At 26.0% G+C, this 12630-nt stretch overlaps 1 protein-coding gene across 1 annotated transcript in view; it reads right to left on the bottom strand.

Annotated features, from left to right (window-relative positions):
* Window positions 1–3297: 3297 nt before the first annotated feature.
* Window positions 3298–12630, bottom strand: part of LOC117180699 (ankyrin repeat domain-containing protein 6) — a 451003-nt gene continuing 441670 nt past the window's right edge. The window contains exons 9-10 of the mRNA XM_033373189.1: window positions 7423–7659; window positions 3298–3694 (exon numbers count right to left, since the gene is read on the bottom strand). Coding sequence (XP_033229080.1) covers window positions 3537–3694; window positions 7423–7659 — 395 coding nt within the window. The 3' untranslated portion in view covers window positions 3298–3536. The remainder of the gene's footprint in view (window positions 3695–7422; window positions 7660–12630) is intronic.

The raw sequence follows: 12630 nt of genomic DNA, 5'->3' as shown, positions 1-12630 counted from the left end.
ATACTATTTCTCGATAATAGAATTTGATAAAAAAATTTTAAATGTCCGATATCATTTAATAGAATTTCTGCAAGGATAAGATTTTTGACAGAGTTTCAAAGATATGCTGTTGGGAGAAGAGTATAAGATTTCTGTACCAATAGAAAAATATAAGTTTTCTCGATGAATAGAATTTGACACAAATATTTAAGATTATGGAAAATAGGATTTGATAAAGGTTTTTTTCCGTTAAAATTATATAAGAGTTTGAATGAGATGCTGCTGGGAGAAAAGTATAAAATTTGTATACGAATAGAAAATATAAGATTAATAAGAAATTGCATAATTGTAGAACATAGCATTTAATACAATTTTTTTCTGTCGAAATTTGATCAAGAGTTTCAATGAGATGCGTTTGGGATAAAAGAATAAAATTTTTGTACGAATAGAAAAATATAGGATTAATAAGAAATTCCCAAAATTATGGAAGATAGCATTCGACACAAGTTTGTCGCCTTAATATTTAATAGAGTTTGAATGATATGCTGTTGGCAGAAAAGTATACAAATTTTCTACAAATATAAAAATATAAGACTAATAAGAAATTTCAAAAATTGTAAAAGATAGCATTTGATACAAGTTTGTCCCGTTAAGATTCAATAGACTTTCAATGAGATGCTGTTGGGAGAAAAGTATAAGATTTACCGATGAATAGAATTTGACATAGATATCCAAGATTATTGAACAGGGGATTTGATACAAGTTGTTTTCCGTCATGATTTGATAATAGTTTGAAAGAGATGCTTTTGGGAGAAAAGTATAGAATTTTTTTTCTAAATAGGAAAATAAAAAATTAATAAGAACTTTCCAAAATTATAGAAGTTAGCACTTGATACAAGTTTTTTTAATGTCAGGATTTGATAAAAGTTTCGATTAGACGCTGCTGGGAGAAAAGTATAAGATTTTTGTTCGAATAGTAAAATATAATACGATTTTTTTACAAATAGAAAAATATAGGATTAATAAGAAATTTCATAGCATTTAATACGAGTTTTTTTTTGTCATGATTTGATAAGAGTTTCAATAAGATGCTGTTGGGAAAAAATTATAAGATTTTTGTTACGAATAGAAAAATAAAGATTAATATTAATACAAAATTTGTAAAATTGCCGAATACAACATTTAATACAAGTTTTTTTTTGTAAGGATTTGAAAAGAGTTTCAATGAGATGCTGTTGGAATAAAAGAATAAAATTTTTGTACGAATAGAAAAAGACAAAAGTTTGTCTCCTTAAGATTTAATAGAGTTTGAATGAGATGCTGTTGGGATAAAAGTATTAAATTTTTGTACGAATAGAAAAATATAAGATCAATAAGAAATTTCTAAAATTGCAGAAGATAGCATTCGACACAAGTTTGTCACCTTAATATTTAATAGAGTTTTAATAAGATGTTGTTGGGAGAAAGGTATACGATTTTTGCACGAACAAAGAACATGAGATTTTTTAATGGATATAATTTTATAAAAATTTCCAAAATTTTCGATAGCATTTAATACAAGTTCCACGTGCGTATAATATGATAGAGTTTTAACGATATTCTATTGGGAAAAAAGTATAAGATTTTTGTGCGATTAAATAATATAAGATTAATAAGAAATTTCTAAAATTGTGGAAGATAGCATTTTATACAAGTTTCTTTTTCTGTCAGGATTTTATAAGAGTTTCAATGAGATGTTGTTGGGAGAAAAGCATAATATTTTTTACCAATAAAAAATATAAGATTTCTCGGTAGATAGAATTTGATAAAAATTTATGAAATGCCCGATATCATTTAATACAATTTCTGCAAGGATAAGATTTTTGACTGAGTTTTAACGAGATGCTGTTAGGAGAAGAGTATAAGATTTTTGTACGAATAGAAAAATATAAGTTTTCTCGATGAATAGAATTTGACACAAATATTTAAGATTATGGAAAATAGGATTTGATAAAGGTTTTTTTCCGTTAAAATTATATAAGAGTTTGAATGAGATGCTGCTGGGAGAAAAGTATAAAATTTGTATACGAATAGAAAATATAAGATTAATAAGAGATTTCCTAATTGTAGAACATAGCATTTAATACAATTTTTTTTCTGTCGGCATTTGATAAGAGTTTCAATGAGATGCTGTTGGGAAAAAGTTATACTATTTTTTTACGAATACAAAGTGTAAGATTTTTCAATATTATAAAAATTTCCAAAATTTTCCCATAGGACTTTAAAAAATTCAGAAGATATTTCACAGAAGTATCTTCCGCTAAGATTTAATAGAGTTTCAGTGATATGCTGTTGGGAGAAAAGTATACGATTTTTTTATAAATAGAAAAATATAGGATTCATAAGAAACTTCTAAATTTGTGGAACATAGCATTTAATACAAGTTTTTTTTCTGTCAGGATTTGATAAGAGTTTCAATGAGGTGCTGTTGGGAGAAAAGTATAAGATTTTTTTACGAATAGAAAAATAAAGATTAAGGTTAAGATTAATACAAAATTTCTAAAATTGTCGAAGACAACATTTAATACAAGTTTTTTTCTGTCATTATTTGATAAGTTTTAATGAGATGCTGTTGGAATAAAAGTATAAAATTTTTGTACGAATAGAAGATTATAAGATTAATAAGCAATTTCTAAATTTTAAAAGATAGCATTTGACACATGTTTTTCCCCTTAAGATTTAATAGTTTTTTAATGAGATGCTGTTGGGAGAAAGGTATACGATTTTTGCACGAACAAAGAATATAAGATTTTTCGATGGATAGAATTTTATAAAAATTTCCAAAATTTTCGATAGCATTTAATACAAGTTCTGCGTGCGTATAATATGATAGAGTTTCAACGGGATTCTGTTGGGAAAAAAGTATAAGATTTTTTTGCGATTAAAAAATATAATATTTCTCGATGGATATAATTTTATAAAAATTTCCAAAATGTTCGATATCATTTCATACAATTTTTGCAAGGATAAGATTTTTGACAGAGTTTCAAAGATATGCTATTGGGAGAAGAGTATAAGATTTTTGTACGAATAGAAAAATAAAAGTTTTGTCGATGACTAGAATTTCACACCAATATCAAAGATTATGAAACACAGGATTTGATACCAGTTTTATTTTGTTAAGATCTGATTGAGTTTATATGAGATGCTGTTGGGAGAAAAGTATACGATTTTTTTACAAATAAAAAAATATAAAATTAATAAGAAATTTCTAAAGTTGTTGAAGATACCATTTAATACAAGTTTTTTTTTCTGTCAGGATTTTATAAGAGTTTCAATGAGATGCTGTTGGGAGAAAAGTATAAGATTTCTGCACATATTTGATAGAATCTTATGATTGCTCTGGACCTAAGACCAAAAAATTCTTCAATTTCCTATAATTTTTTATCAGCAGGGATATATTGAATATTTATGAAACAATCCTGAGTAAGATTGTAGGCGTGGACTAAATGTAATTTTCTATATACATGAATAATGTTGTCTTTGGAAACCCAGAGGGGCTTGTCATTACAAATAGGTTAGACTAGGCTCGCGGTGCCTATGTTAATAACGACGTTGTCGGCTCCTCGTTCATAAACTGTGAGGTCGTGACCTCGCGGTTGTTCGAGCAAGGCAACCAGTTGTTCTCCACTCGGGAAAGGTCCTTGCGGAAGAATTACGTCGCATTCTAACTGACCTGGAAAAGACAATAGAATTGCTTATTTTATTATTGACCTAGAACCGTTACTATATAATAAGGGGCCGCGCCTAAATTACGTAGCGGGTTCGCAAACATTTTTCAAGGTCAAAAAAAAAAAAATTTGAATTTTAAAACTAAACATTTTTTTATTTAAAGCAATAAAAAATGAACTATAAATTAAAGCACTCAAAATGGAACTCTTGAGTTTTAAACTCTTAAAATTTAACTTAAAAGTTTTTTAATTCAAAAATTTTGTATTCAAATGTTCAATAAAAATAAAAATATATAAAATGGAAGTATTTTGATCAATTATGTAGAGTTCAAAGATTTAGATTCAATTCTGAAAAAAAATATATATCTTCATTATAATTTAAAAACATTAAAACTTGAACAATTAATTTCTTTTTTAACTGAACACTTCTTAAATTATTTTTATCTTAATTAGTTTAAGCACCATTGAAAAGTTTCAAAATTGTATTTCAAAATCTTGAGAAATCTAAATATTGCTTTACATTTTTCAAATTATTTTTGAAAGTTTTTCCGAACTTCTAAATATCTGTTAAAATGAATCGAATTTTTCCTCCGATTTTTAGAAAATCCTGCAAATTAAAAAAAAATCCTCAAAATTTTCCAGCTTCTTTTTTTTAACAATTTTGTATGTCTTTTAAAATCTGTTTAAATATTTTCTTAACATAATTTTTTAAAATGAAAAATCATTTTCAATTTTCCTAGGAATATCAAGAAAATGTATTTTGATTCTTTTGAAGCCCTGCTTAAAAAGCTTCTAATTTTGTTTTGTTTAATATGCAAAAATTTATATTTTCTTTTAAATTAGACTGTTGCTATTTGAACCGAATTTTCAGTACAAATAGCCGAATTTTGACGGTACACATACTTCGTTAAATTATTTAAAATAATTTTAAATGTTTCAAAATAATCTTGAATCTTTTCAAAACTTCTAAATATTTCTTGAAAATACTCCAATTGTTTCTACGCATAATAATTGTTCAATTGTTATTTATATATAAAAAATTAACAATTTCACTTACGAATAAAAATTCTTATGAAAATAGCAATTAAAATTGTAACATTCAGAGTTTAAAATTTCTTCGAAATTTTAACTATTTAAGGTTTTCCACGTCAAATAATTCAGTTTGAATTTGTAAACTTTCAAATATGTCGTTTCAATTTAATCTTTTTAAATAAACGGTCAAATATTGCTAAATATTAAATAATTATCCTTTGTCTTCATTAAAAAATTTGAAATTGTTTGTGTTATAAATGAAATATTTTAGACTGAAACAATATTTCAAATTTAATGAAGTTCTTTAATTCCGAATATATAATTATAAAGTTATTTTTAAATTGAAAAAAGGTTGTGAGGTTTCAATATGACGTTTACATTTTTTTAATAACCAAGACTTTCGATTTGAAACAGTTCAATTTTTAACGTTAAAATCTGAAAGTTCTTGAATTTTTAACAGATTCAGAATCTTTTTGTCAAATCAATTATTGTTCATTTTTTAATATTTAAAGTACAGATCCATTTTGAAAATATTTTATTTGCAATGGATAAAATAAAAATGGAAAATTTCTTAAGTAAAAGATTTTTGAATTAGATATTGTGAACTGAATGATATCATAATTAAAAAATATAATTAAGCTAACTACTTTTAAAAACTTTTGAAATCGAACTTGGGCAGATTTTCTTAAAAGCATCCTTTTTGGTTGCAAAATCAACTGTTTTGTTGAAAATTCAATTATTTCCTAGATAATTTACTTTTTGATTAAAATCCCTATTTTTGTATTGAAAAGTCAATTTAAATCTTTTTGGATGAAAAGTCAACTCTTTTTTTTTAATTTGCCTTTTTCATTTAAAAATTCACCTTTTTCATTAGAATTTTCATGTTTTTTGGATAAGATTCAAGAGTTTGGTTGAAAATTCAACAAATTTGTTGAAAAGTTATGCTTTTTGATTAAAACTTCTGCTATTTTGTTGAAATTTTTTTTTCAATTGAAAATTCATCGGTTTTAAAAGACATTACAAAAAAAATTGGTTGAAAGTTAAAATATTTGGTTAAATAGTGATACTTTTTGGTAGAAATTTCTACTGTTTTATTGAAATTTGAACTATTTGGGACAAAATTGACTTTTTGTATAAAATTTATATTTTGCTGTTAAAACATAAACTGAAATCTTTTCTGGATAAAAGTTGAACTTGAAAAAAAAATTTCGTTTTTTATGGAAACTTCATTTGTTTTAGTACAAATTTCATCTTTCTTAGAGAAAAATGCAACTATTTTGTAGAGAATTCATCTATTTTTTTTAATTCATCGTTTTTGTTGGAAAAAATTCGTCTTTTTCATTGAAATTTTTTTTCATAGAAACTTATTTTTTGTTAAAAAAAAACTCATATTTTGATCTTGAAAAGTTAACAGTAATTTTTTTTAGAGGAAAATTCAACTACTTACAAAAAAATTTAAAGAAAAATGTATCTGTTTTAAGAGAAAGTTCATCTTTTATGTATAAAAATTCTATTATTTGGTAGATAATTCTAAAATTTGGTTAAAACCTCAACTTTTTTCGTTAAAAATTCGTCTTTTTGGGTATGAAAATTCATTTGTTTTAATTCGTCTTTTGATCGTGAAAAATAAGTTGAATTCTTTTTTAACAAAAAATCCAGCTATTTTTGTTTGAAAATTTATCATTTTGATTTAAAAATTCATCTGTTATAGTAGAAATTAAATTTTTTTAATGAAAATCCAACTTTTTGGTTAAAATGTATGCTTCTTTGCTAGAGTACTCAACTATTTTGTTTGAATCACTTTGTTAAGATATCATTTTTTTTCTAAGATTGATATTTTTAGTAAAAATTCATCTTTTTTGCTAAAAATTGAACCATTTTGTTGAGAATTTCACAGTCCAGTTAGCCTTTATTTAGTTTAATTTAGCCTCATTTTTTTAAGGTTGACCTTTTTTCAGTTGAAAAACCTCCTTTTTTTGGTCAAATAAAATAATTTTCTTGGTTTAAAATTTCATTTTTGTTGGGTAAAAATATCCTGGATATCCTAATTTTCGCCTTGCAGGATATACGACAGGTTAATTCTGGGATATCCGAGGGACAACTTGGATAACTATGGGGAATTTCTAGGATATTCAAATGTCCCAAACAGGATATACAAATTTCAATATCCTACTTTGGACATTTGAATATCCCAGAAACGTCCCATAGATATTTCGGGTATCGTAAGGGATAGTTTGATTTTCACATTGCAGGATATCCCTGAGATAACCGGGACATAAAAGGAGATATTCGGTTTCTCCCTGGAACAATAATTTAACATTTAAATATTTCAGAAATGTCCCATAGATATCCTGGATATCCTAGTGAATATCCCTGAGATATCTTCATTTTCGCTTTGCAGGATAGTCGACGGGTTATCCCTGAAACATCCTTGATATCTATGAGACATTTCTCAGATATCCAAATGTCCCAAGTAGCATATACAAATTTTAATATCCTACTTGGAACATTTAAATATTTTAGAAACGTCCGACAGATATCCGGGATATCCTAATTTTCACCTTGCAGGATATCCGACAGGTGAACCGTTGGGCAACCTTGGGACAATCTTGGAAAAAAATGGTATCAAATGGGATATTCCAGTCTATAAAATTGTTGCGAGGCATCTTATTGAGATTTGTAGTGGGTATAAAAATCTCACCCGATAGAGAAGGAGATGCTCCTTTACTGGATCCATACATCCGCGTACTGTAACCAGAATCATTATGCGCGTCGTGTAAAGGAGGAGTCGGACTGTACACAGCATTGCGCGATCTGTACGGCATCCTGGCGATCGTGTCGTACGGAACATTCTCAGATCCATTACCAGCCATCCCCCCATTTATAGGGCCTGGTTGTTGTCCATCCTCTTCACCTTCACTGCTCTCACTATCGTTTCCTGAAATTCACTCAAATTAAGTCATACATCACCTCTCGACCTAGGAAATATAGATACAGTCAAACTCGGAGACTGTGACAGTTTTTAGGCTGGTGGTGCAGAACAAACCCGAGATAGTGCCACTTCGGATAAAAACCCTTTTGTTAATTCACGTCTGAGTGACCACCGCGCACTCCACGCTAGTGATGGGCCATTAAAAGTGAACATCGATGTTTCGATGTTTACAGAACATAGATGTTTCGATGTTCTGTAAACATCGATGTTTCGATGTTTATAGAACATCGATGTTTCATTCAGAAATCTTATAATCACTTAGGATACCTTATAATTTAGATGGAATTCGTGATACTATTATTTTATTGAAGTTAGTTTCAATTACCTCGAATTAATGCTGATCAAATCATTATAATAATTAAAAAACAAGTATGGCTAAATCTACCGTAAATAAATCTATCCGTATCTTTTTTGTATTTCCAAACATTTTTACGTAGACTTTTAAAAATTAAAAGTCAAAGCATCGACAAATGACATTTGGTAATTGTGAATTCTCTTTTTTTAAAGCAAATTCGGCTTTAACGAACACATTCTCATCACGTATCTCGTGCTGCGTACTCGATTTTGCAGAAAATGCGAACTTTTCTGCATTATGTTCAGCTATTTTGTATAAAATGCGTATTATATTCATTCCTGTGTCTTGGTCTGGGGCTAATTATTTAGATTTTGGAAAAGAAAGAACAAATTTTATTTTGAATGCTTACTTTAATATTTGTGTCTTATTTTGCACTAACTTCTATTCTCAACTACCCCGGAAAAAGTATCATTTGAATAAAATATTATTACAATTCATAACATGCATTGGTATTGAAACATACATATTTTCGTTGTCTTTTTTTTATATTTTTTATTTTTTTTATGCGATCAAAATTTAAATTTTTGATCATTCAAAAAATTTTTAAAGTTGTTTTTTTAAATGTGAAAAATTCAAATTTTTCTCGTAAAAATGTATGTTTCTGTTAAATTTAATCTTTTTTGACGTAAATGCAACAATTTGGTAGAGAATTTAACAATTTTGTTAAAAAGTTATCCTTTTTGTTTAAAAATTCGTCTTCTTGGATTGAAAATTAAATTTTTCTGGTAGAGAATTATTTCTTGTTTAAAAATTCATATTTTGATTGTGAAATCTCGACTAAAATCTTTTACAACAGAAAATTCAACTATTTTTTTCTTAATTTATCTTTTTGATTTAAAACTTCATCTGTTACAGAAAAAATTCATTTTTTTCTAATGAAAAAGCCACTTTTCGATTAAAAATCATCCTTCTTCACTTGTGTATTCAACTAATTTGTTTGAAAGATTTGGTTGAATCACTTTATTAAGAAATCAATTTTTATTACAGATTTATATTTTAAGTTGAAAATTCATCTTTTTGGTTGAAAGTGTAATTATTTTGTTGAAAATTAATCCTTTTTAATTAAAAATTCAACTACTACATTGTCAGAAATGCATTTTTTGATTGAAGGCTTATGTTTGGCTGAAAATATAACTGCTTAGTCGAAAGTACTTTTTTTTTGTTTGAAATTAATTTTTTAACAGAAAATTTAAATTTTACTTTTTTTAAAAGACTTATATTTTTTAGTTTAAACGTCATTTTTGTTGGATAAAAAATAAAAAATGCATCAGTTTCATGGAAAATAAATTTTTTGCTGAAAATTCATATTTTTTGCTTGAAAATCCAATTTTTGTAAAGAAAATTTGTTAACTAGTTTGAAGGTTCAATAATTTAGATAAACTTTTTTTTTTTTTTTTTGAAAAATCTTTATTTGTTGGAATCTACTGTAGAAATTTCATCTTTTGTAGTAAATTAATTTTCCAGTTGAAAATTTCACTGTTTTTAATTTCTAATTATAATCTTTTTTTTTTTGAAATATCATCTATTACATCTATTGTTGAAAACTAATCTTTTTGATTTGAAAATTAAGCTCTTTGGTTGGAATTTAAACTAAATTTTTTAAAAGCTCAGCTTGTAGGCTATTTCATAATTTTAGTTCAAAATTCGTGTGCTTTTAAAAAAATTTTTTTTTTACCTAAAAATGTAAATATAAATAAATATTTTGTTATTAAAAATTTGATTTTTTAGTTAAACACTTAATTATCTTGTTTATGAATTAATTTTTTTAATTCACAATTTAGCCACTCCATTTTTAATTGAAAAGAAATGTTTTTTAATCAAAAATTCACTGTATTGACAGAAAATTAGTAAATTTTGCAAAAATTCTACTGCTTGGTTGATATTTGAACTACTTTATTACTATATTTTCAAATAATTTTCAATTGTTTAAAAAATCAGTATTTGTTGATACAAACTTTCCCACCTTCAAATTGTGAAGTTTTTATTTTTCGGGATAAATTATATAAATATTATGAATACTAAGAGTAGAAATTTTTACTTAACATATTTAGTCATTTTTTAAACAAATTTCTATTCACAAACTCTTGAAAGTGTATTATTATAAAAGTAAGATTATTCAAATATTATTATTTAAAAAGAATATATATTATTATCACGATTTTCAAAGGGAACAAGATTGTTTACAAAAATAATTATTATAAAAACAATTGAAAATTATTTAAAAATAAGTTTAAAAAATATGAAGTTTAAAAGCTGAATGACGGCCCTGCATATTGACTTAAAATATAACAATTAATGATTGTTTAACAAATTGTGGAATTTTTAAGTCGCAAAGGCCAATTTTCTACAAAACAGTTAAATTTTCAACCCAAAAAAAGAATTTTCAACAAAGCAGTTGAAACAAATAGCTGGACTTTTAACCAAAAATTTAATAATTAAATTTTTAGTTAACAATCTTAAGTTTTAAACAAAAGATTAATTAAAAAATAAAGTTAGGACTTTCTTTTCCGCTAAGAATACAGATGAATGAACGAGTTAATGTATAACTAGGCTAGGTTAGAAGTAAAAGTTAGGTAAGAAGCTTTTTTATTTCTTGGTACTAAAATGGAAATAATTTTTCATTTAAAAAAATCATTTTTAACAAAAAATATAATTTTCAACAAACAACACGAATTTTTAAGACAGGAGATAAATTTTCAATTAAAATGGAATTAATTTTTCATTAAAAAAATTATTTAAAAAATAATAATTTTCAACAAACAATATTAATTTTTAAATAATAAAGTTTAATTTGCAACCAAAAATAGAATAGTTAAATTTTCATTTAGAGAAATTAATTTCTACAACAAAGAACGAATTTTTAAGCAAATAGATACACTTTTGTATATTTTAATTAATCTGTTTTGTTTGCAAGTTTAACTATTTTCTTAAAAAACCGTATTTTATATTGAAAATCAATTTTTTTCAATTAGAATTAAATTGTTAAAATTTTAACCTTTTTTTTACAAAATTAGTTTTATGTTGGGTGAAGATTAATTTTTTTAACTGAAAATTTAACTTTTGGTTTAAAATTGATTTCTTTGCGTTAAAAACAAATGTACTTTTTAAATTATTTTTTTAGTTGAAGATTCATCGTTTTAATTGAAAATAATCTTTTTATTGGAAAAGTGATTTATTTAGTCGAATTTTGTATTTTTTGTATTTGAAGAATCAGTTTTTAAATGCAAATTGAAACAGTTCATTTTTGGTTGACAATTGATCTTTTTTAGATAAAAATTTATCATTTCAGTTGAGAATTAATTTTTTCACCTGAAAATTGAATTCCATTTTTAATTAAAAATTAATCCTTTTTAGTTGAAAATCCACTTTATAAATAGAAATTTAATCATTTTCATTGAAAATTGCACTATTAGGTTGACAATTGAACTAATTAATTAAAAATTCGATATTTTTAGATGAACTCTTAATTATTTTGTTTATGAATAATTTTTTTAATCGAAAATTTAACCGCTATTATATTTTAATTTAACCGTTCAACCACTATTTTTGGCCTCTGAAGAGAGTCAGAGGCCTGTAGATTAAATCATTTCGACACCAAAACGACCAGAATACTTTGATTAGAACGTCTACTCTGTGTAAGTCATCAATTAGGTGTTATTTTAGGAGATATAACGGAATTCAATATATTTTAAACAATTATAAAGGTTTTAAGTTATGTTTTCAAAATCCAAACAATTTTAAGAGATTTCGTTCCAAAATTCATTTTCAAATAGGTTGTTCTTAATATTGTAACCGTCCATGGGAGTAAACGGCGCGTATCTTTAGTGCTATTTTGAGCAACAATACTTAGTTAAACTTCTAAAAAAAATATCAAAGTTTCTTGGAATTGAAACGATTGGAATGATTCACGGAAGAGCTGTGTGTCGATTGTGGGGGGGGGGGGGGGCAATGTCCGGGAGCCGAGTGTTCTGCATCCACTCGCCTCATCACTACTCGACGCAGCTCGTTTTACTCCTACCTTGGGCGGCATCAATTCTCGGAAGGGATATATCGAGGGACATTATATTGCAGCAAACATGGGTACGGAACAATTCTGTAACTAGAAAAATTCTGTAACTGTTCTAGAACGATCTGAAATATGATCTGTAATATTTCTAGAACAATTTTAGAACAATTCTAGAACTCGGTTACCAGTGTTATGTAATAATTCTGTAACAGATCTAGAACGTTGTAATAACCGATCTGTAACATTTCTAGAACAATTCTAGAACTCAATTTAAAATGTTGTATAACAAATCTTTAGCGGATCTAGAACGCTGTGACAACCGATCTGTAACATTTCTAGAACAATTCTAGAACTCAATGTAAAATGTTGTATAACAAATCTTTAACAAACCTAGAAAGCTGTGACAATTGATCTGTAACATTTCTAGAACAATTCTAGAACTCAATTACAAATCTTGTATAACAAATCTTTAACAGATCTAGAACGCTGTGACAACCGATCTGTAACATTTCTAGAACAATTCTAGAACTCAATGTAAAATGTTGTATAACAAATC

This window comes from Belonocnema kinseyi, chromosome 9 (assembly GCF_010883055.1).
Source record: "Belonocnema kinseyi isolate 2016_QV_RU_SX_M_011 chromosome 9, B_treatae_v1, whole genome shotgun sequence".
In the NCBI taxonomy this organism is placed as follows: Eukaryota; Metazoa; Arthropoda; class Insecta; order Hymenoptera; family Cynipidae; genus Belonocnema; species Belonocnema kinseyi.
Note: the sequence above shows the minus strand (reverse complement) of the source record. Positions and strands in the feature narration are given on the sequence as shown.